The sequence below is a fragment of the Globicephala melas genome, chromosome 9, assembly GCF_963455315.2.
Source record: "Globicephala melas chromosome 9, mGloMel1.2, whole genome shotgun sequence".
NCBI classification, from domain to species: Eukaryota; Metazoa; Chordata; class Mammalia; order Artiodactyla; family Delphinidae; genus Globicephala; species Globicephala melas.
The window spans coordinates 51478289-51503792 of NC_083322.1; the positions used below are offsets into that span (position 1 = coordinate 51478289).

At 38.9% G+C, this 25504-nt stretch overlaps 1 protein-coding gene across 20 annotated transcripts in view; it reads left to right on the forward strand.

Annotated features, from left to right (window-relative positions):
- The window catches only part of ADAM22 (ADAM metallopeptidase domain 22), a 242910-nt gene that overhangs the window by 19019 nt on the left and 198387 nt on the right, over positions 1 to 25504 (forward strand). For all 20 annotated transcript variants that reach the window (XM_060304530.1, XM_060304528.1, XM_060304534.1 and 17 more), the window contains exon 3: positions 19404 to 19480. In XM_060304530.1, coding sequence (XP_060160513.1) covers positions 19404 to 19480 — 77 coding nt within the window. The remainder of the gene's footprint in view (positions 1 to 19403; positions 19481 to 25504) is intronic.

The following is a 25504-nucleotide window of genomic DNA, read 5'->3' on the forward strand; positions in this document are numbered from 1 at the left end:
AAACTTTTAGTCATCCTCAGTTCTCAGTTTTCCCTTTCTCTTTTGGCTCTCTACTTTTTGTCATTCTATTGTTTTTGGTCCCATTGTAAACCAGTCGTGATAATCAGTTCCTTTGCTCAGCTTCTTGCTAAGCTGACGCAGCTCAGCATTAGATGTGGCCTTCAGCTCCATGGAAGAACTTCCATTTTCTTGTAGTGGATTCCCATATTTAATAAATATTTTAACACTTAATCAATCAACCATGTGTTCCTGAATTTCCAACAGTTTTCAACAAACAGTCTTTCCAAAATCTGTTATTCCAAAGTTAATTGTTTGTGTTATTTCTCTTTCTCAAGAAATAATTGGGTTAGAAGAAGCCCATATGCTTTTCTTTTAGCATCATATGCTTACTGCAGAAAGTGTTCAGCAAGAGCAGCTCCAGGTGCAGATATTATTGTTGCTGGTGGTGTGTGTGTGTGTGTGTGTGTGTGTGTGTGTGTGTGTGTATCTGTCTGGAGAGTCTTCGTGGAATAGCCCATCTCCATAGGGCCATTGAGTCTGTTTTAGTTCTCACATTTTGCTCAATGAGAGAAAAAGCTACACTTGTCTCTGCACCTTCTGGCCCTTGTGCAGTTGGGTATTTTAGTTATGTTTGAGCTATTAATCATGCCTTTTTATAGCTCCTGTTCTCTGCAGCGTGTTTTCACTAGAACTAGAGATTCTTGATTTCTCTTTTCCTTGTTCTATCTTTGAATAATGAGGGAACTGAGAAGACTGAAAATATTTAATAGACTTAGATTCCTGTTCCTTTTATGATAAAGTTTAAACTTGCCAGATTTGCAATTAAAATTTTTCCATTGGTTCTTTTATTTTTCAGATTAAGGCTCAATAACTGTTTTGGGCAATTTTAACATTGTGTGTGTGTGTGTGTGTGTGTGTGTGAGAGAGAGAGAGAGAGAGAGAGAGAGATGGAATTAATTCCTGTGATTTGGTTTTTGAACTGACGTTTAAAAAATTTACTCCCCAAATATTTATTGAGGATCTGCTACAGGCGGGCACTATCTGACTTCTTATGATACATCAATGAATTAAAAAAAAAAAAAATTGTTTCTTCATGGGACTTATGTTCTAGTAGATAGACAAAAACATAATAAAGGATAAATTATTTAGTATATTAGAAGGTGGTAAGTACTATGGAAAAGAAAAGAAAAAATTATAGCATGGTAATGGACATTGGGAGTGCCGGGGTTGTAGGGGACATAGGTTGTAATTTTTAATAGGGTGATCCAATAGGCCTCACAGAGAAGGTGACATTGGGAAAAGCTTGAAGGGAGTGGGAAGTGAGCCAGGCTCTTCTGTGGAAGAGCCTTTCTGGAGGAGAGAACAGTTGATACAATGACTCCAAGGCTAGAGCATGACTGTCAAGTAACAAGACTAACAAGACTACTAACAAGACTAACAAGTAGTAACAAGACTACTACTCCCAAGAAGGTGGGTGATGGAGGATCTCAATGAAAACTGTATTGGGGGCTTTCCCAGTGAAGTTATTTGAAAGTATCCAAATCTCTGGCGGTATTTTCAGTTTCATTATACGTTCTCAAAGGACTGTATTATCTTACCAAAGAAGACCACACAAATTTTCACTTGAGTGGCTGAGTGTAATTCATCTACCACCCCCCATGTATTGCACTTGGATTCTTCTTTGCAAGAGGGTATTACTTTGGTGCACTTAAATGTACTTCTCTTTTATGTTTATACATGCATGGCTATAGATCACTCTTTCTGCAGGATGTTTTATCCTGTGTAGTTGGTAGATATTTTTAGTGCTAGCCTGCCATAAAGCTTACAAAGTAACACATAGTTTCTACTGTGCCTAACAGATGAGAGGCATACTTTCAAGTCATCTTTGAACGTATCCTATTTCACAAATGGAGGAAATAGGTCTAAATTGCATTAAGAGAGTTCTGTTAGCTATTGAAGAGGGGAAAGAAGATGATTCAGCATTGGGACAAACTACAATTAGAGGTTGAGGAACTGTCTCAAAAACATACAAAATAGGCTCAGCAATCATTTTTTCAAGATGGTTTTGAGTAGATGTTTTCTCACAGGTGGGAACTGAATCACATAACTCATTGAGGTTCCCTAAAGCTCAAAGTTCCATCCTTCTCCCTCTGAACTATAGATAATACACATTTCAAGTCATGTAGCCAAGTGGCTACAAACTCACCAACAAATGTTGATTGAATAAAATGAGCACAGGGACACAGGTAAGAAATTTTTAAGGAATAGAGTGCCTATGCTGGTAAAGGTTTTACCCTCTGTAACAGTGATAGTGTTTATAAACTACTGGAGAACTAACAAAGAGACCAATAAAATAATTGGTTTAACTGACGGTATGAAAGCAACCTTTGTTAGGGTTATATTCCTGAGAACTAGGAATACTTCCCATTTTGGGCTAATTTACAGTTTGCAAATCCATCTTATTGTCAGGTAAGAGTCGTCAGATTTGTTTTAAATTTGTAAGTGAGCATGTGCTTTGTGTCACACGAGGTACTGAGTGCTGGGAATACAGAGGCACTTGGTCCAGAGTTGAGAATGGAGGGTGGTGTAGCTGTGAGGCGTGGACCTCCAGGAGAGAGGAATAGAGGAACTGTCGTCTGGAAGTGACAAGGGGGAAGCAAGAATAATTCTGACTTCTGGACGTAACACAGAATTCTCGTCACGCACCCTCAGACTTTGGCCGCTCATGTGGTGTAATAATAAATAACATTGAGGGCACTAGACTGTTCTATATACTTTACAGGTATTCAGTCTTCTCAGCAATCCTCAGAAGTTGATACTGTTGTTCCCATTTACTAAATGGAGAAACGGAGGCATGGGGAGCTTAAATGACTTGCCCAAGATTGTTCAGTTTGGGAAGGGGTGGAATTTGAAACAGAATCTGGAATCTGGAGTCTTAGCCACTACCCTCTGCCACTTTTCATAAGTAACTGCTCACGGTTCTAAAAGAGAGGGAAAACTCTTTAGGACAAAAGAGTTTAGTACTACTGGATTATGTTACTGCCTTGTACAAGAGTAACATGTTTTACCAGACCATACAAATCTGTGGGCAGGGGTTGTATCTTTCATAGCGTCCGCTATGGTCCTCATGGAGTCCTGAGCACAGGTAGGGTTCAGGACGTGATGGTGGTGAGAGAGGGGATGGGACCTGCAGGGGAAGCCAGAGGACAGAAAGGATGGCTTGGCGGCAGTTTGCTGAGGATGCTGATCTAGGGAACATTTTGGTCAGGAGGCTTTGCCAGGAGGCAGCTTCCCAGAAGCTCAGTGGGGTAGTTCAGAGTGACGACGTACACACTTCTCAGAAGTAAAGACATTCTCCCATTTTCTCCCCAAAAGACATTTCAATTAATAAATGAATTAAAAAGTGACTTCTGTGTTACTTCAAAGTATTCATTTGCTTCAGAGCAACAAGAAGTAAAAAGAAACAAACAAACAAAAGCTGTTATAAAACGAACAGAAAGAAAGGCTGTGCCCAGAATTTTTCCTTTATAAAAGAGAATCAGGATATCTTGTAGGAATCCTTTCTTTAACCTGGTGTGTCAGAGGCACAGAGGCCTCATTAAACTGCCGTAATTTGCCCCCGATAGAGGCAACAACTATAGAGTTTGGTTTATTCAGCTTTATGTCAAAACACATCAACAACGTAGAAGCCTGAGTCATGTATGGAACATTGAAAACAGTTCAGTGCCCCTGCATGCTTACTCTTTTGTTAAGGCAGAGAGTTTAAACAGAGGGAAGTATGAATGGCTCTAATCAAGCTATTGGCTCCCAAGCTCCACCGACGCGCTTTCACAAGGTCTTGGCTCCCTGTGATCCTATCTGTAAATCTTTTCTGTTTTTTGGATCCTTTTTTTTGGTGGTGTTGTTTTGGTCACACCACACGGGTTGTGAGATCTTAGTTCCCCGACCAGGGATTCCACCCAGGCCCTCAGCAGTGAAAGCACCAAGTCCTAACCACTGGACACCAGGGACTTCCCTACCCTTTGTTTCTCACACAGAGGAGGTCAAGTTCCATCAACCTTTGACATGATATTGTTCCTATCAAGAGCCGAGTTCATGCCAGGGAAGAAAAGAGTGGTCAGACCTGGATTTTCTTTCTTTTTATTCAGACACAAAGTCATAACAATAGTTAGAAATCTCCGAAGTTTTGTCTTGGTTTTTTCTTGTAATGAAGACATATTTCAGGCCTAAGGGATAGTCTACATTTGATTCTGACTTAACATCACTAGACACTGTTACCTTGTCCTAGGTCTAGAGACCCTCCAGTGAGGATTTATATCCTGTCTCCATTTTAGAGCAGCAGTTATTCCTTCTATTAGATCTTTTTAGAGTTGAACTCACCAGCACTGCAGAGTTTACTTGTTTTAAGTAGTAATTATTTTCTAGGTTACAGCTGACTACAAGCTATTCCTGCCATGATGTGTACACAGGTATGCACACACATGCACGTGCGAGCATTATTGGATGCACAATGGATAATGTGACTTGGTTTGGTGAGGTTTTCTATCTCTCTCAATAGCAGTATCTCTTAGAATTCCTGCTTTAAGAGATTATTTCCAGTCAATGTATTTTTAAAAGGCATTTCACTTTTCTAGGGAAAGTGTTTAGTGCTAAGGATTAAGTAACACGATTGATCTACTTATTGCAAGGGGCAGTAGTCACTAGTGCCAATAAATAATGGAAGTGCAAGGAAAAGTAATGTCTAGAGTTTTTTCATTACTCTTGTCCAACAGAGTAATTTCATTATTTTGCTACCCCTTAGATATTTCCTAGTAGCGTGTTTGAAAATTTTTACTCTTTAATTTCTTTAGATTCAGATGCTTTTGAAGTCCATATCCCAGAAAAACTATAGATCTGATACATGTAATGCAGCACATTTAACAAAAATTTTCTCATTGGGTATTTGTTTTCTAATAAACATGCATCATGAATGGATTCTTTCAATTTCCCTATAATTTAAGGGCAAGGAGTTACCCTTCAAAGCAGCTTGGAGACACCAGCTGGTAGTATGCGGAAGCCCATCAATTTAAGAATTTGGGGGGCAGATTCATGTCATACTAAATCTCTGTAGCAGATTCTTGCTATGTTCTAATCTATGCACGCATTGAAAGATTCCATATTTAGACATGGTTTCCTTAGGGATGGCTGGTAATCTGCATGCTTGCTCTTAATTGGTCAAGTTCCCTCTCTCTCTCTCTCTCTCTCTCTCTCTCACACACACACACACACACACACACACACACATATATCCATTCCTTCCTTCATTTCATAATTGTGGTAATTGAGATAACTGGTGTGTTCTTCCAACCAATCTTCATTCTAGCTACTTGGGAAATCCCCAAAAATATAGATATTTTTGCAAGGTTTGTGTCTCATTTTGTGTCCCAGTCTTTCTTTACTGGGACACAAAACCTTGGTGGGTGACTGTCAAGTTACAGATAAAAAAACATTTGAAGATTCTTGATATTAGAGACTTATTGCCTTTTCCTTCTTTTTCTTTTAAGCAGGAGCTTTGCTCTTGCAGTATTTTACTAAGATTATTTCTCGACTGTGTTCTTGGAAAACTCGTGGACAGTTGAGATACTAAAGAAAGAATCTGCTCCTTCTAAAGTTTAGTATGCATGTGTATATATGTATATGTGTGAGCAGAAAGTCTTCTATAATTATGTAGTGTTAGTCTTTAGTTCTAGGAGAGAAGAAACTTTCTTACCCTATGTAAATTTGTTTCTTAAAGAAGATACTATGGAATTCTTACATGTCAGCTATTTATCATGGCATTTTGGTCAGTGATAGCCATGATTTTTCTTTCCTCAAACACTGGGAGCTGGCCCTTTCATGGAAGTGAGCCTTAACTCTCAGATGCCTCTAATATCTATATAAGGAAGGTGAAATTAAGCAAGCAAGCAGACAAAAACCCATTGCCTTAACAACTGGGTGAAGTGAATGTTGATGTGAAGAACTCACCATTCTTAATTTTCTTCTTTAGACTTGGCCTATTTCTGATGTTGCCTCCAGGAAAGACTGTGACCCAGCTGGCAGAGATGACACTTATTTCCAGGCCTGCTTTTCTTTTTATTTTTTTAAACAAATTTTATTTATTCATTTTATATCTTTTGGCTGCGCCGTGCAGCATGTGGGATCTTATTCCCTGACAAGGGATCGAACCCACGCCCCCTGCACTGGAAGCGCGGAGTCTTAACGACTGCACCACCAGGGAGGTTCCAGGCGTGCTTTTAAAATCATCCGATTTAGAGCTGAACTGACTAGTTATTCATTTGATAATATAATAGCTTAACTGCTTTTCCCCTCCTCTGTTCTTTTTACCTGTGTTTTATTTAACTCTCAGTAGTTACATTATTCTTTGCAACAAGATTTTATATACTCTTTCACCATAAACAAAAATATAAGGTGTTTTTCTCACAGCATTCTATAATTCATACTATTTTCAGTTCACCTTTGGGGAAAAACAGGATGAAGCATAGAAAGTTTTAGTAACTCCAAAAATCAAATGTCAAGTCAGCAGTGAGGCCAGGAAGACCTGTAATTTTTCTCCCAAGCCTTTCTTGCATTAAGGTAGAGTATCTGTTTCCCAGGGCTTGTTCATCTGAGGGATTTTGTCTGCTGATTTTGTTGCATCCAAACGTTGGAGTTCCTTGCACTCAGATTAAATTACAGCTCAATATGACTACATATGGTATTATTCTCAGGATGCTAAAGATCATAAAGGTCTGCTCCGACTTTCAGGCTTCTGAGAGAAAGTGTTTTCTTGTTCAGGCCCGAAATGAAGGCCTAGTAATGGGCGGTTAATAGCCAAGATGATGGAGAGACTGATGTATCAGAAGATAGCAGAGCATAAATAGGTAATGAGGCTGCCTGACTTCCTGAATGGAGAGGAGAAAATCAGAGCTGAAGCCAGTGTTGGCCCAGCCCCTCCACCTCCATTTTGTTGGAGCAGGGGCCACTGGAGAGAGGGGTCCTCTGCCGCTAGGAATCACAGAGTCGAGGGCTTTCAGTGACGTCAGAACTGGAAACTCAGCAAGGCAAATTCACAGAATGCCTCTCAAGAACTCACCTAAGAAAAGCGTTTTTTTTTTCTTTTTTTTTTGGCAGTGTATGTGGCTTCACCTAGGGCTCCTGGCTGCTGAGATCTGTATGACATAATCCCTGGCCTTGGGTAATACATCCCCAAACAGGCGCATGTCCACAACAGTGGAACACGTTTACATCAATTGTAAAAATTTTTGCTTCAAATAATAGCAAGAACCAGCATTTGAATTATAGAGCAAGTGTGACTAGAGAGGAATTCCATGGGAATTGGTTACTCATTAGACCGACATGGTTAGCTCTTTAAAAATTCCCGTGGGAGTTACAATCTATTGCTCCTTGTCCTTCCTTTTTTTTCTTGTAGTGTGTTGAGAGTCTGCTGTGTGCAAAATAGTGTGCTAAGGTGCTTGTAGAGATGTTTCTTGGCCCTCACTTAATTTATCTGGGGAAGCCACCAGATGGAATCCCTTTTACCTCCGTTTTTGGCCTTCTCTTGCTCTCCCGCTCCTTTTTTTTTCTTTTTTTTAACTTTTTTTTTCCTTTTTTACATCTTTATTGGAGTATAATTGCTTTACAATGGTGTGTTAGTTTCTGCTTTATAACAAAGTGAATCAGTTATACATATACATATGTTCCCATATCTCTTCCCTCTTGTGTCTCCCTCCCTCCCACCCTCCCTATCCCACCCCTCTAGGTGGTCACAAAGCACAAAGCTGATCTCCCTGTGCTATGTGGCTGCTTCTCACTAGCTATCTATTTTACGTTTGGTAGTGTATATATGTCCATGCCACTCTCTCACTTTGTCACAGCTTACCCTTCCCCCTCCCCATATCCTCAAGTCCATTCTCTAGTAGGTCTGTGTCTTTATTCCTGTCTTACTCCTAGGTTCTTCATGACATTTTTTTTTTCTTAAATTCCATATATATGTGTTAGTATACGGTATTTGTCTTTCTCTTTCTGACTTACTTCACTCTGTATGACAGACTCTAGGTCCATCCACCTCATTACAAATAGCTCAATTTCGTTTCTTTTTATGGCTGAGTAATATTCCATTGTATATATGTGCCACATCTTCTTTATCCATTCATCTGATGATGGACACTTAGGTTGTTTCCATGTCCTGGCTATTGTAAATAGAGCTGCAATGAACATTTTGGTACATGACTCTTTTTGAACTATGGTTTTCTCAGGGTATATGCCCAGTAGTGGGATTGCTGGGTCATATGGTAGTTCTATTTGTAGGTTTTTTTTTTTTTTTTTTTTTGCAGTATGCGGGCCTCTCACTGCTGTGGCCTCTCCCGTTGCGGAGCACAGGCTCTGGACGTGCAGGCTCAGCGGCCATGGCTCACGGGCCCAGCCGCTCCGCGGCATGTGGGATCTTCCCAGTCCGGGGCACGAACACGTGTCCCCTGCATTGGCAGGCGGACTCTTAACCACTGTGTCACCAGGGAAGCTCTATTTGTAGTTTTTTAAGGAACCTCCATACTGTTCTCCATAGTGGTTGTACCAATTCACATTCCCACCAGCAGTGCAAGAGTGTTCCCTTTTCTCCACACCCTCTCCAGTATTTATTGTTTCTAGATTTTTTGATGATGGCCATTCTGACTGGTGTGAGATGATATCACATTGTAGTTTTGATTTGCATTTCTCTTATGATTAATGATGTTGAGCATTCTTTCATGTGTTTGTTGGCAGTCTGTATATCTTCTTTGGAGAAATGTCTATTTACATGGTCTTCCCATTTTTTGGATTAGGTTGTTTGTTTTTTGGATATTGAGCTGCATGACCTGCTTTTAAATTTTGGAGACTAATCCTTTGTCAGTTGCTTCATTTGCAAATATTTTCTCCCATTCTGAGGGTTGTCTTTTGGTCTTGTTTATGGTTTCCTTTGCTGTGCAAAAGCTTTGCAGTTTCATTAGGTCCCATTTGTTTATTTTTGTTTTTATTTCCATTTCTCTAGGAGGTGGGTCAAAAAGGATCTTGCTGTGATTTATGTCATAGAGTGTTCTGCCTATGTTTTCCCCTGAGAGTTTGATAGTTTCTGGCCTTACATTTAGGTCTTTAATCCATTTTGAGCGTATTTTTGTGTATGGTGTTAGGGAGTGATCTAATCTCATACTTTTACATGTACCTGTCCAGTTTTCCCAGCGCCACTTATTGAAGAGGCTGTCCTTTCTCCACTGTACATTCCTGCCTCCTTTATCAAAGATAAGGTGACCATATGTGCGTGGGTTTATCTCTGGGCTTTCTATCCTGTTCCATTGATCTATCTTTCTGTTTTTGTGCCAGTACCATACTGTCTTGATTACTGTAGCTTTGTAGTATAGTCTGAAGTCAGGGAGCCGGATTCCTCCAACTCCGTTTTTCGTTCTCAAGATTGCTTTGGCTATTTGGGGGCTTTTGTGTTTCCATACAAGTTGTGAAATTTTTTGTTCTAGTTCTGTGAAAAATGCCAGTGGTAGTTTGATAGAGATTGCATTGAATGTGTAGATTGCTTTGGGTAGTAGAGTCATTTTCACAATGTTGATTCTTCCAATCCAAGAACATGGTATATCTCTCCATCTATTTGTATCATCCTTAATTTCTTTCATCAGTGTCTTATAATTTTCTGCATACAGGTCTTTTGTGTCCTTAGGTAGGTTTATTCCTAGATATTTTATTCTTTTTGTTGCAGTGGTAAATGGGCATGTTTTCTTGATTTCACTTTCAGATTTTTCATCATTAGTGTATTGGAATGCCAGAGATTTCTGTGCAATAATTTTGTATCCTGCTACTTTACCAAATTCATTGATTAGCTCTAGTAGTTTTCTGGTAGCATCTTTAGGATACTCTATGTATAGTATCATGTCATCTGCAAACAGTGACAGTTTTACTTCTTTTCCGATTTGGATTCCTTTTTTTTCTTTTCTTCTCTGATTGCTGTGGCTAAAACTTCCAAAACTATGTTGAATAAGAGTGGTGAGAGTGGGCAACCTTGTCTTGTTCCTGATCTTAGTGGAAATGCTTTCAGTTTTTCACCATTGAGGACGATGTTGTCTGTGGGTTTGTCTTATATGGCCTTTATTATGTTGAGGAAAGTTCCCTCTATGCCTTCTTTCTGGAGGATTTTTATCATAAATGGGTGTTGAATTTTGTCAAAAGCTTTCTCTGCATCTATTGAGATGACCATATGGTTTTTATTCTTCAGTTTGTTAATATGGTGTATCACATTGATTGATTTGCATATATTGAAGAACCCTTGCATTCCTGGAATAAACCCCACTTGTTCATGGTGTATGATCCTTTTAATGTGCTATTGGATTTTGTTTGCTAGTAGTTTGTTGAGGATTTTTGCATCTATGTTCATCAGTGATACTGGCCTGTAGTTTTCTTTCTTTGTGACATCCTTGTCTGGTTTTGGTATCAGGGTGATGGTGGCCTCCTAGAATGAGTTTGGGAGTGTTCCTCCCTCTACTATATTTTGGAAGAGTTTGAGAAGGATAGGTGTTAGCTCTTCTCTAAATGTTTTATAGAATTCGCCTGTGAAGCCATCTGGTCCTGGGCTTTTGTTTGTTGGAAGATTTTTAATTACAGTTTCAATTTCAGTGCTTGTGATTGGTCTATTCATATTTTCTATTTCTTCCTGATTCAGTCTTGGTAACTTGTGCATTTCTAAGAATTTGTCCATTTCTTCTAGGTTGTCCATTTTATTGGCATAGAGTTGCTTTTAGTAATCTCTCATGATCTTTTGTACTTCTGCAGTGTCAGTTGTTACTTCTCCTTTTTCATTTCTAATTCTATTGATTTGAGTCTTCTCCCTTTTTTTCTTGATGCGTCTGGCTAATGGTTTATCAATTTTGTTTATCTTCTCAAAGAACCAGCTTTTAGTTTTATTGATCTTTGCTATCGTTTCCTTCATTTCTTTTTCATTTATTTCTGATCTGATCTTTATGATTTCTTTCCTTCTGCTAACTTTGGGGTTTTTTTGTTCTTCTTTCTCTAATTGCTTTAGGTGCAAGGTTAGGTTGTTTATTCGAGATGTTTCCTGATTTCCTAAGGTAGGATTGTATTGCTATAAACTTCCTTCTTAGAACTGCTTTTGCTGCATCCCATGGGTTTTGTGTCGTCGTGTCTCCATTGTCATTTGTTTCTAGGTATTTTTTGATTTCCTCTTTGATTTCTTCAGTGATCACTTCGTTATTAAGTAGTGTATTGTTTAACCTCCATGTGTTTGAGTTTCTTACAGATCTTTTCCTGTAATTGATATCTAGTCTTATAGCGTTGTGGGGGGAAAAGATACTTGATACAATTTCAATTTTCTTAAATTTACTTTATTTGTGACCCAAGATATGATCTATCCTGGAGAATGTTCCATGAGCACTTGAGAAAAATGTGTATTCTGTTGTTTATGGATGGAATGTCCTATAAAAATCAATTAAGTCCATATTGTTTAATATATCATTTAAAGTTTGTGTTTCCTTATTTATTTTCATTTTGGATGATCTGTTCATTGGTGAAAGTGGGGTTTTAAAGTCCCCTACCTGAATGTGTTACTGTCGATTTCCCCTTTTATGGCTGTTAGTATTTGCCTTATGTATTGAGGTGCTCCTATGTTGGGTGCATAAATATTTACAGTTGTTTTATTTTCCTCTTGGATCGACCCCTTGATCATTATGTAGTGTCCTTCTTTGTCTCTTCTAATAGTCTTTATTTTAAAGTCTATTTTGTCTGATATGAGAATTGCTACTCCAACTTTCTTTTGGTTTCCATTGGCATGGAATATCTTTTTCCATCCCCTCACTTTCAGTCTGTATGTTTTTCTAGGTCTGAAGTGGGTCTCTTGTAGACAGCATATATGGGTCTTGTTTTTGTATCCATTCAGCCAGTTTGTGTCTTTTGGTGGGAGCATTTAATCCCTTTACATTTAAGGTAATTATCGATATGTATGTTCCTATTCCCATTTTCTTAATTGTTTTGGGTTTGTTATTATAGGTCTTTTCCTTCTCTTGCGTTTCTTGCCTAGAGAAGATCCTTTAGCATTTGTTGTAAAGCTTGTTGGGTGATGCTGTTTTTTTTAACTTCTAAGACTTTTATTATTTTGGTTGAACTCAACAACAAAATTCAGGCAGTAAATTGTCAAAAGAACATACATTTTACTTGCAAGAAATATAGGGGGATTCAATGAGTAGATCATCAGTTTCAAAGCTAAACATATTTTGTCGTAAATTGTGAAGATAAGGGAAAGGAGCTATTGTTTATTGAACATCTATCATCTCAAAGCCTTTTACATCCATTTCTTACTGTTTCCAGGGTAAAGAGTACATTTCTTTCATGGTTTTATACTAGTGGTTCTGAACCCTTGGCCACCCCTCAGAATCACAGCGTAGCTCTTTAAAAAATATTGATGCCCACGATCCATCCCAGACTAAAAGAATTAGAATCTCTGAGTTTGGGGCCCAGGCAGTGGTATTTTTTAAAAAGCTTCCTGAGCAAGCCTAGTATGCAATGAGGATTGAGAACCACTGGTTTGGAAGTTCTATGGCATTTGGGGTTCCAGCCTGTTCTCCCACAATAGATGCCTCACATCTTGTGTCTCAAGAATATAGCATTTCCTACAATCCCTGAGTGTGTTGAGTTTCCCATTTTTGTGCCTTTGTCGGGTCTTTTACCAGGAGTGCTTTCCCCTGCATTCTTGGTCTGAGGAGCACCTCCCCAACTCTCTGTAATCCTATAGTCAGACGGCTGCTGTTATACCTTGTACATATATCTATTATTGGACTTTCAAATATTTTGTAATAATTTGTGTAGCAGCTCCCCGTTTTGACTGTGAGTTTCCTGGGTGTAGGGGCCATGTCTGACTGTTCTGTGTATCCCCAGAGCCTGATGTATTTCCTGAGGTATGGTCAGTGCTTCATAAAGGTTGAATGGATTGTAACTTGTCCTTTAGTTTTCACAATAAAGCTACAGAGTGTGTATTATTATTTATGGTCTTTTAGAGACAAGGACTTTCAGTTCAGAGACATTAAACAATTTGCCCTAGTTTGTTCCATTAATAAATGGAAGACCCAGAATTCAAACCCAGTTCTGCCTGGCTTTAAAGGCTATGCTTTTTTGTTTTGTTTCATTTTGTTTTAAAATGTCCTGTTGCTGGACACTGTTTGGTTCTTGCAATACTAAATATAGAAGGTTGGATTTTAAGAGCCTTTTGGTTAAAGGTAATATGTAAATTAAATGCAATATATGATACAGATTATGACAACTATGGACATGATTGAGTTGACCACATGAAAAGAGGGAGGCATTTAACATAGAGTCACAGATATACAATTATGAATAGAAAACACTAATGCTCTTACATATGTATTGTGCTAATTTATGTATTAGGTAGATCTATTTGGTAGAATCCTGTGTTAAAAAAAGCCATTGTTATACAATTCTGCTTCAGTAAGTTCCATATCGTGAGTAACAGACAGGGGAAAACAATATTGTTGATGTGGCTACAGGAAATTCTAGAATGAGGAATCTTAATAGGTTGTAGTATCAGTCTTTTTGAACTGTTTTGTCAGAACCCCACATAAGGCAATGGAGTAATTACAGTCAGGTTATGGTGATTCTTCAGTTGCCTTGTCTGATGTAGAAGACCAGGGAAAATAGTTAAAAGTAATTATTGGTATTTTGTTTTTGACTGAGCTCAAAGTATTGGATACCAGGAATTACACTTGTATTTTTTAAAAAACTAAATAGAAGCAATCAAATGGCAAAGAAGAATTTAGGATGCAGAATAGCTAAATATTCTGTTACATACATTGAAGACTTCGTTTTAATTATGTTAATTTTCAGAATTATCCTGTTGTATAATACTGTTTGACTGGTAATACTCCCACGCTACTGATATTCATTGATTCATTATTCAGGTTGGGCTTAATTAAAAACCCAAACTACCTGTCTTTCTCCTTGTGTCAAAGTTCTGATTCTACCATGACAGTTTTAGTGTCATCTTTGCTTTAAAAAAAGGTTGTAAGGACTTCCCTGGCCGTCCAGTGGTTAAGACTTCGTCTTCCAATGCAGGGGGTGTGGGTTCGATACCTGGTCGGGGAGCTAAGATCCCACATGCCTGGCAGCTAGAAAAAAAAGCCAAAAACGTAAAACAGAAGCAACATTGTAACAAATTCAATGAAGACTTTAAAAATGGTCCACATCAACAACAACAAAATCTTTAAAAAAAAAAGGTTGTAAGTAAGACAAGCTTGAAAAATTCATTTATATCTGCTCTTTGTAATACGTAGGGTTGCTCTAGTTCATGGCTCTAGGAGGTGTGAGGAGAAAAAGACAGGTTGTCAAGAAGCAAAATGCATAAGGAGCTTGAGGGTTATATTAACTTCACATTTAAATTTCAGCTATTGCCCATGGATAATAAACAGGCCTCAATCTGGGGATTGTATCAGGTTCTTCTGGTCCTAAAATTCTATGATTCATTTTTGAAATTTAAATTATCCTTATGTAATTATATTGATTTATTAAGTTTTCTTGCCATCTCGATAGTTATTTTATATTTTTGCCTTTTTCTCCCTCAGTCTTTTTTCACAGCTATGATCAAAATCAGCCTCACTGCTTAAAACACACACACTTTACCATACCTGTGTAATTTTTTTCCTTAAAAAATGGATTTCCATGTGTATTGTAAAGTATAATGCTTAATTTCTAAGGTTGTGCTTTGTGTCAGATGTGATAATGTTATTGACTTTTCTGATGAAGTCAGAGTTCCAAAGATTGTTTTTCGTGGTTTGATTTTCTTCTGAATGCTCTAGAAGTGCTCTTTAGAACCCAGTAAAACCTGCAAGCCACCTCCAAACTGCAGAATGATAGCAAAGATGAAGCATGATGGAAAAGGCCTGCCAGGAGGTGAAATGCTGCCCTACTACCAAACAGGGTGATTTGGAAATGACATTTACTCACATGCCTCAGTTTCCTTATTTGTAAAATAAGGATGTGTATTATATGAGCTCTAGGTTATTCTAGGGTAACAAAGCATTTGATTAATAGATTTTAAAATCACAAGTCATTCTTATATAGTAATTTGAAAAAATACATTTCTGCAAAATAATAATAATTTCCAAATGTCTCTAAGAGCCATTACTACCTTTTAATCTTCTTAATAATCTTCTTAATAAAAATAATCTTCTTAATAAATATTAGATATCAAATAATAACTAATATTAGTTAATAAATATTAGAATTTGGGGGGTCAATATATGTTAGGCACTCCCCCACCAAAATAAAGAGGAAAATCCTGATTAGACTAGTTCTCTCTTCTTAAACATTTTCTTTTCTTTTGAGCTAAGAAGGTAAGGTCTAAGATTAGGGTGTTGAATAATAAGCTGGATTGTTAATTGCATGAGTTCAGTGTAATTCTACTTAATTTATAATTTCTCCAAGATAACCTAAAGAAGTAAATATGTTTCTTCTCTTCAGCCTACTTGTTAAGTCAGACATTTGGGGACGGCAGGTGCCTGAATGGTAGATGACCATCCAGAATGCAAGGAAACCAAGCTAACATGTATTTTCGTGATTACTACTGCAAATTTGTTTTGGCTGGGAAGTCCTATGTTTGGAGTTTGATCCTTTTGCCTTCATGAGTGTCAGTTCTACTGGTGCAGGTGCCTTGGTTTTAACCCAGCCACGGAGGAAAATGACATTGAACACTGATGCAATCAACTCGTTATTGGAGTTGCTTTTCTAAATGTTCAGGGACATTGCCAGTGATGCTGTATTAGTTTCCCATTGCTGCTGTAACACGTTATACCACAAACTTAATGTCATAAAACAACTAAAATGAATTTTCTTACAGTTCTAGAGATCAGAGGCCTGAATTAGGTCTTAAAAGGCTAAAATGAAGGTGTTCTCAGGGCTGTGCTCCTTTTGGGGGCTTTAGGGGAAATTGTTCCCTGTTTTTTCCAGTTTCTGGGGGCTGCCAACATTCCTTGGCATGTGGCCTTTTCCTAACCTCATTTTAATCTCTACTTCCATCATCACATCTCCTTCTCTGACTCCGATCCTTGTAAGACTCTGGTGACTACATTGGGTCCACCTGGATAATCCAGTATACTCTCCCCATCTCAGGGTCCCTAACTTTATCACATCTGCGAAGTCCCTTTTGCTGTGTGAGGTAACATGTTCACAAGTTCCAGAGATTAGAGTGTGGTCATCTTTGGGGCCGTCAGTCTGTCTGCCATAGATCCCTTCTAATCCTCCAGATGTCATCTCCTCAGAGAGGCCTCCATACCACCTAGAACCCTGTCTACCCTGGTTACCTGTTTACCCTGTTTTATTAAATCTGAGAACAGTGTATTTATATTCTAAGTTTATTTTTTATCTAATTGTTCATTTTCTGTCATTTTATTTGTCACTTTCTATCTCCTTCCACTAGAAGATAAGCCCCACTAGAGCGGAAACATGATCAGTCTTCTTCATCTTGCCCCCCAAAACAGAAGAGTTCTCAGCACTTGGTAGACTCTCAGAAGATGTTTGTTGAATGAATCAATCTGTATACAGTCTAAGGAAGCCTTCCTTACCTTAAAACAATATTAATATAATCCCGTTCCTATTACTATCAATAATGCAAACATTTTTCACTAACGGCAGTTAAACATGCTGTCAATAGATTTTCTGTTGAATTTACATAATGGGTTTCTCCTTGGAACATGGATGAGATCAATAAAGTAAAATACCAGTTGTAAACTGAAGCTGCAGGAAAAAGAAAATATAAGAATTAGACAGAATTCATGCAAACAGTAAATACCTTGCTAAAAAAGAATAGTAATGTTATTTTGATCCAGGCTGTAATCATGATGCTGTGATGAATAACATGTGTCCTCTGCCATGTTCACAATAAATGCTGAGAAAGAATGGAGGAGAGAGAGGTTCTTTTTAATTGAGACAGAGCTTTCCCCAGGCTGTTCCCCAAACATGGTTGTTAGCACTTCAGGAAACTCAAAGAGCTTTTAGAGAAAAGAAATTATCCATTGAGGTAGCATTAAGAACAACTTGATGGAAGGATGGCATTTCTATAAGCAGGTAATTTATAGCTGTGTAATTGTTGTTCATGTGTGCATCCAGGTGATTGATCAAACAAACCCTCAAATGAGTCAGTCAGTCAGGAAATACTTATTGAATACCTGATGCTGGTCAGTACTGAGGCCCTCATATCAAAATGAACCGTATTGAGGAAGAGGAGAGAAGGAAGCTAGAAGGGTTTGGGAAGACTTCCTGGGAGAGGAAAGTTTGGATTGAATTATGTCCCCTCCAGAATTTATATATTGAAGCCCTAATGCTAATGGGACTGTATTTGGTGACAGGGTCTTTAAAGAGGTAATTAGATTAAATGAAGTTGTAAGGGTGGATGCTAATCCAATATGACTGATATCCTTGGTGGGGGGGGGAGAGAGAGAGAGACCTGGGGTACACATGCATAGAGAGGGAACCATGTGGCCATCAGGAGAAACCAAATCTGCCAACACCTTGAGCTTGGACTTCCAGCCTCCCGAACTGTGAGAAAGCAAATTTCTGTTGTTTACGTCATCTGGTCTGTGGTACTTTCTTATGGTAGCCCGGGTAGACTAATACAAAAAGGAACTTGATCTAAGTCTTGAAGGATGAATAGGGCCATTTCTGGGAAATGGCCATGGTGAAGATCACTAGCCCAGGGTCTGGTTTGGAAAAGCACAAGTGATGAATGAAAGCTATAGAAAGAGTTGGAATGCACATAGTTTGTGGAATTAAAGAGTAGAAGAGAGAACTGAGTGTGAATGGGATATGGGTGGGTCCTTGGGAACTTGTGTGCTGTTATGTCTGGGGTGGGGGGAGGTGATTGTGGAGGATCTTGATATGCAGAGAGAGAAAGTTTGTATTTGATGTAGTAGAAAATATAGGACTTACATTTGGGGTTTTGGTAAGGAGTCAGTTTTAGGAAAATCAGGGAGGATATGAACTGTGGCAGATATGAAATGAAGAGTAAAGTGTGGATCCAAGAACCATCATAAAAAGAAAAAAGAAGCCAGAATTTGGTGATAACCTGGGTGTTAATTGGGAAGATTGAGGAGTTAGGGTTGGATGTTTAATGAGGCTGAGAACTATCCAGATAGTTCTTCATTCTTGCGGTTTCACGAGGATTGGAATGTGTTAGCAACTGAGGTGTGGCATTCTCCCACTCCCACTTATTTCAAAGATTTTTAAATGGAAAGGTTATCCTTTGTTTCCAGAAAACTTTATGATTATTAAGCACTCTCCTTTCTCCTGATACCATAGGTTAACGAGTGTGAAAATCCTAGGTATGATTGAGGTGCCCTTTGTGCCCCACAGAATCCTAGAATGTCCCTTCCTAAGATGCGCTGGTTCTCGGGGAGCAGCACGACCATCTGCCTCACTTGCTACATAAATACAGTTGCTCAGATGATTTATATCTCTAAAATAGTGTATGTTTGCTTTTCTCCCTGCAGGAATTATACATGTTTATTGTAGAAATTTTGGATACTATAGACAAATATGAACGAAAAATCAAATAATTTATAGTTCTACTGCTCAGGTATAGCTACTGTTAATATGGGAAGTCAAAATAAATAGTTCTGCTTCCTTCCTCCTTTCTTTTCAGTTATTACATGTGGTTATTCAATACGCTAATATTAATGTTATTGGTAACACTGTATGTTTTTTAGAGTCCCTTGTGATTTTCTCTGGGAGTCCCTAGATTGGCATAGGAAATAGTGATTTTTTTCCCAATAAACTTTTGATGGGTGATGTTTGCAGTAGATGGGCAGAGGCTCAGTTTTTCTCTTAGGAAATTGTGGAAACCTCTATGAAATTACATTTGGTAAATTAGAACTGAACTATTACTTCGAAAGTATGTATTTGAGATAGGATGAAAAGGGTTTTTTAGACGTTTAGATGTCTTCCTTGTAAATAGATCACATTCATCATCTTAATTTACTCTTGTATTGAACATATTTTTCCCTATTTCTTTTTTAATGTACAAAGCTTAATTTTAAAGGAGTCAGTCATCTAAAACAGAATGAAATGTAGTTCAGTCTTCTTGGAAATGAAATGTTTAACCACTTGAGATAAAGCAGAAAGGGAGGGTGCTTGCCCTCCTTGATTAAGTGGTACTTTACTTTAGATTAGTGAATAGCTTCTAAGAAGGTGCAAATTTTACTCTGTTTTTATTTAATTTCTATGTTGAACTGTTTTTCTAATTTATATTATAAAACTTTCAAATGATCATGAGAAGTGCTTATCATTTGATCTCTATGGCTGAATAATAAATACCTTTTATCTTTCTGATATTGCAGTTGACTCACGTTGACCAGGCAAGCTTCCTGCTGGGTGCCTTTGGAACATCGTTTATTCTTGATGTCCTGCTAAATCAGTAAGTTTTTCTTGAGCTGCACTCACTGTTTTCAGATACACATTGAATCCAGTTTCTTATCCTGCTGTAAAATTTTTTTTCTTAGTATATTTTACTTTGTTTTCTAATATCAGTTAAATACTATATTTAAAACTATTGTATCTACTGACTGTAAGTTATAAAGTCTGGTAAATAACAGAAAATGGGTATCCGCTTGAAATTGAACAACTGTAACAGCTTTAAGAATGTAAAATTGAGGGAAAGATTTACTCCAATATTTTGCATAAAGATATAGATGACCTAAGTTCCTATGAATGACAATAAATTATGAAAATAATACCTTGAGTATTAAAACATCTTTCTTAAGAACAGCAGAAAAGGTAAGTTACCCTTTTTGCTCAGTGAGTCAGGGGACTGGTTGCATGATAGTGTGATTCCAAATAATGCCATTAGATGCTTTGATTTGGGAGTTGAGTTTTGTAAGGTTTAAGGTACTGGAATTATTCTGTAAATACTATATAATTTTGGAAATTGTCATTACCTAGAATTTTAGGTTTGGGATAGTAGAATTTTAAGTTTGGGAGTGGCTTTTGATAAATCACTGGATTTAAGCTCTTCCCTCTGGGTTAGTATCTAAGAAGTCTTACAGGACATTTAGTTGTCTATTCACTTTTTAAGAAAAGCATTAGTATCCCACTTCTTATCCTGGGCAAGCAGGAAGAGACCAGGGCTCTGTCAGCCAGTGTTTCTGAGCTGAGCAGCACTGGACCACAGCTTTGCTGAAATCAGCTATGCAACAACTTAGGAAGAAAGTTTGAGGCCAGGAGGACAGTATGGTAGACCGAGAGTGAGAAGTAGAGCCTAGTTTGTCTACAGTGGGGAATCAACCAGGTGGAAGACTCTGAGTTAATAAAAAAAAGGATGCAAGAGGCAGTTCTTAGAGCTGTACTATCTGGATAGGTAGCCACTAGCCTGTTGTGGCTGTTTAAATTAAAATTAAATAATTAAAATAAAATAAAAAATTCTGTTTCTTAGTTGCATGAACCGCATTTCAAATGCTCAGTAGCCATGTGTAGTTAGTGGTTACCTTATAGGACAAGGCAGAACATTTCCAACATTGCAGAAAGTTCTGTTGCACAGTGCTGGTTTAGAGATTTCCTTTGAGGAAAGGGCACATGTGCACTGTTAAGATTATTGAGCGAGGTCAATCAGTATTCAGGAGAATTCACTTCTTCCTTTTAGATTTTAGTCTATGTTTAATAGATTAATTTAATAATTAATTTTACTAGTATCCTAATTTTTCTGGAATTTATTTACAAAGTTGTCATCATACCATAGTTATTGTTTTAGTGTTTAAGTTATATATTAGTTTATTTTTTAATTAAGCTGCCTTGTAGGTAGGTACATTTTGTAAGTAGTGCTTCCCTCTCCCCACATTTTTGTTTCACAAACAATTTAAATACTGAAAAGCATGTGTTAGATGGCAGTCTGTTATTTGGATGATCTAACAATGGGAGTGTTTTGTTCTTTGATCATGCACATTTAAAAAATGTAACATAAGTTGTATTTCTACAATACTCATTAAAATAGTTTCTTTCTTATTTTTAAAATTTATGGCTTAGAACATAAATATTAGATGTTTTATACCACACTGTATTTTACCGTAATTTCATAGGGCATGAATAAGATTGTGTTAATATGATCTGTATCTTATATTCCTGCTTGATGTAAATACCCTAAAATTTACATGTTTGTATGACTCATTTCAGTTTTTCAGCAATTGTAATGTCATAAAGTTTTAAAAAACTCATTATGAAGGAATGCATGCTCCTTTGAAAAATAATGAAAGAGTAGAAAAACAATCTCATATAATTCTACCACTTAGACACTGATTGCCCTGTTTTAAGTTGTAACCCTCTCTGTGCTCACTTTCCCATACACCCTACTACCTATTCTCCCTTGCTTAATTTTTAAAATATTATCACAATTTAATATAAAGGTTGACTCATGAAATTGCCATTTTTGCAGGTCAAAAATTTGATGACCATCATTGTCATATGGTCAACTAATTCTCTGTATTTTAATTTTTAATTTATTAAAAATTTTTAAAAATTTATTATTTTTTAATCTTTTTCCTCCATCTAGAATTTAAGCTCATTGAGGGCTGAGATGTTTTTTCATTTATTGTTGTATCCTTAGCCCAGAATAGGCACTAAATTCTAGGTTGGGAAGTCATATTGACTTAGAAACTAAAGGCTGGAATAGGCCAGGAGACAGAGGAGATGATGGATGAGGGTGGAGGCTGTCAACTGGGGAAGAGTGAAGCAGCAAAAAAGAAAGAGCGCAAATGTTTGGGACTGGCTTCTAAAAAAGCTGAGCATACACATCTAGGTATGATTTGGAAAGTCAGGTTCCTAGGTCTCTATTTCAATGACTCCTTTCCATTCCTTCAAATCATGGTTCTGCTAGATACCCGCTGCCTTGTTTTCTGGTTTCTGACATTTGTAATGCCTTGACTTTCAGTACCCCAAAGAAGAAAGGATATTTATTCATTCTGCCCAAGCCATCTCATTTCCTCTGGAGGAATCCAAGCACTATAGTTTTCTGTTCCTGAAGGGGAGACACATATGGCCATACTTATCAGAGCATGAAGCTTAGAATACTAAGGGTGAAGCAAAATTTCTTTCTAGATACTGGCAAGAACCTCCCTTCTTCTTATTGCAGTACAAAGAAGCTCCATTCTTCTTATTGCAGTACAAAGGATAAAATAATAGCATAAATAGAGATTTCCTGGGCTGAGAAATATGCAAAGTTTTTTGTTTTTTGGCCTGGGATCTATATTAAACATAGATGTCAGGTATCTATTTTCTTTATGCTTTATGGTCTAGGACGATTTGATACAAAGGTTTTTTTTCTTATTTTTATGGAGAATGTTTTTATTTCATGGTTTCACTTTATATATTGTCTAGTGGTTATATTGGTTAAGGAGCAGAAAGATGAAAAATCGATGATGCTCTTTAAGTTTTCCTTCCTTCTTTCCTCCCTCCCTCCCTCGCTCCTTCCCTCCCTCCCTCTGTTCCTTCCTTCCTTTCTTTTTTTTCCTCACTCATATGCTTACTAACATTTAATGTAGTTTGTTGATTGTTTTTTTTTACTTTTTCTTCTTAAAACGATTTTTTTTATTGAGGTATAGCTGATTTACAATATTATAGTCCTTTCAGGTGTACAACATAGTGATTCAAAACTATACTCCATTTAATGTTATTATAAAATAATGACTACACTCCTTGTGCTGTACAGTATATCCTTGTAGATTATTAATTTTATACATAGTCATTTTTACCTCTTAATCCTCTACCCCTGTGTTGCCCCTCCCCACTTCTTCCCTAGCCCCACTGGAAACCACTAGTTTGTTCTGTATATCTGTGAGTCTGTTTCTGTTTTGACATATTATTGATTCATTTATTTTATTTTCTGGTTCCACATATAAATGACAACATAAAGTATTCGTCTTTGTCTGACTTATTTCACTAAGCATAATACCCTCTAGGTCCATCCATGTTGTGGAAAATGCAAAATTTCATCCTTTGTATCTGGTAGGTTGGTTATGTTTCCCAGTTTTAGAGAAGTGGCCTTTTGTAGGAGATATCTTATACGTTCCAACAGGTCTGCTCACCAGAGCTATGTACTCTAGGGGTTCCCCCATGTGGGCTGTGTGGGTCCTTCTGTTGTGGTGGGTGGACTACTGTGGACGTGCTGGTCGGCATGGCTGGCCCCCTGTTCAGCTGGTTGTCAGGCCCTGCCTTGTGTGGAGGCTGCTGGCCACTGGTGGGTAGGGCTGCGTAATGACAAGGCTGGCTGTGGAACCGAGCGAGTCCCAGGGCTAGTGCTGGCTCACTGGTGGGTGGAGCTGGATCCTGGGGACTCTGACTGAAGGGCCCTGGGGGTCCCAAAGCTAGTGGGTGGGGCTAGATCCCAGGGCCACTGGCTGAGGTGCCCAAGGTGTCCCAAATCTGGAGTTGACCTGTTGCTGGGCAGGGTCTAGTCCTGGGGTCTCTGGCTGCAGGGTCCAGGGCTCCCAGAGCTGGTGTTGGATCACTGTTGGGTGGGGCCAGTTCCTGATACAGCTGGCTGCAGGGTCCAGGGTATCCCGAAGTTGTGTCTCCCTGCTGAAGAATGGGGTCAGATGCTGGGGCAACTGGCTGAAGGCCCCGAGGTGTCTCAGAGTTGGGGCTGGCCTGCTGGTGAGAGGACTGGGCCCTGCCATGGCAGGCTGCAGGGCTACAGTTGTTTGGGGACAGATGTCCACCTGCTGGTGAGTGAGGCTGGTACCAAGGCTAGAACTGGCTGGCTGATGGGCAGGGCTGTAGCCCAGGGGGTTCTGGGATTGGTGCCTGTGCACTGCAGGTGGAGCAGGCTCCCCATGTCTCTAGCTGAAGGACCCTGGGGGGTCCCAGATCTAGTGTTTGCACCCTGGTGTGTGGGGCCACGTCCTGGAATCTCTGATGGATAGGGCTGTATCCAGGATTGGCTATGGGCTCAGCAGGTGTTCAGGCAGCTGGCCTGCTGGTGGTGGGTCTGTGTCCCCTCCCAGCTAGTCGCTTGGCTTGTCTAGTCTCAGTACTGGTGCCTGCAGGCTGGTGAGTGGGGACGGGGCTGGTTCTTGGAGCTAATAAGCTAGAGGGAGGGTTCCAGAATGGTGCCTGCCAGCACCAGTGTCTCCGTGGTAGAACGAGCTCCCCAAAATGGCTGCCGCCCATGTCTCGGTCTCCAGTTTCCTCCTGCGTCTCTGGAACACTTTCCAGTATCAGCAGGTGGGTCTGCCACAGGTTCCTTTCAAATGACTACTTCTGCCCTGAGTCCTAGAGTATGTGAGATTTTGTGTGTACCCTTTAAGAGTGGAGTCTCTATTTCCCACAGCCCTCTGGCTCCCCCAAAAGTAATCCCTGCTGGCCTTTAAAGCCAAACATTCTGGGGACTCATTTTCCTGGCACTGGACCCTTGGGCTGGGGAGCACAATGTAGGGCTCCAACCCCCCACCCCTTGGGAAGAATCCCTGCAGTTATAGCTATTCTCCCGTTTGTGACTCGCCCACCCATTGGTATGGGTCTGGACTCTTTCGCAATTTTGCCCCTCCTGTCTCGCTGTGGTTCCTTCTTTCTCTCTTCAGCCATAAAAGATCTTTTCTGATAGGCTCTGGTCTTTCACATTGGTAGTTTCTTGTATATAAATTTATTTTCATTTTTTGGCTGCATTGGGTCTTTGTTGCTAGGTGTGGGCTTTCTCTAGTTGCGGCAAGTGGGAGCTACTCTTCATTGCAGTGCGCAGGCTTCTCATTGCAGTGGTTTCTCTTTGTTGTGGAGCATGGGCTCTAGGCGTGCACGCTTCAGTAGTTGTGGCATGCAGGCTCAGTAGTTGTGGCTTGTGGGCTCTTGAGCACAGGCTCAGTAGTTGTGGCACACGGGCTTAGTTGCTCCGCAGCTTGTGGAATCTTCCCGGATGAGGGCACGATCCCATGTCCCCTGCATTGGCAGGTGGATTCTTAAACACTGCACCACCAGGGAAGCCCAGTTTCTTGAAAACAGTTGTCATATTGGTGTGAGAGACCCTGAGAGAAGGTGAGCGCGGGGTCTTCCTACTCCACCATCTCGGGAACTCTTTAACCTAAGCCTTTTTCCTTATGAAGCAATTTATAGGGCTATGGAACAGGTACAGTTTTTTGTCTTGTTTGAAACTGGAGACAAATTAAGTAAGTCCTTGTGTAGCTGGATTCCAGTTGCAGGATGGATCCAATAATACATATTTTTAGATTGGAAGGAAGGAAAAGTATCATTATATAATATTCCTTCTGAATGTTCAGTAAACAAGGTTATCTGTAACCAAATTATGTACTAATTCAACCTTTAGGTTGTAACTTGTACAGGAGGCAGATAAAGACTATGGGATGATTAAAAATGAAAAGCACAGCCAGTTCCTGTGTTATTAAGATTATGAAGGGTGGGAAGCAGTTCTCAACTCCTTCAAGGGGTCACACAGGTGTGAAAT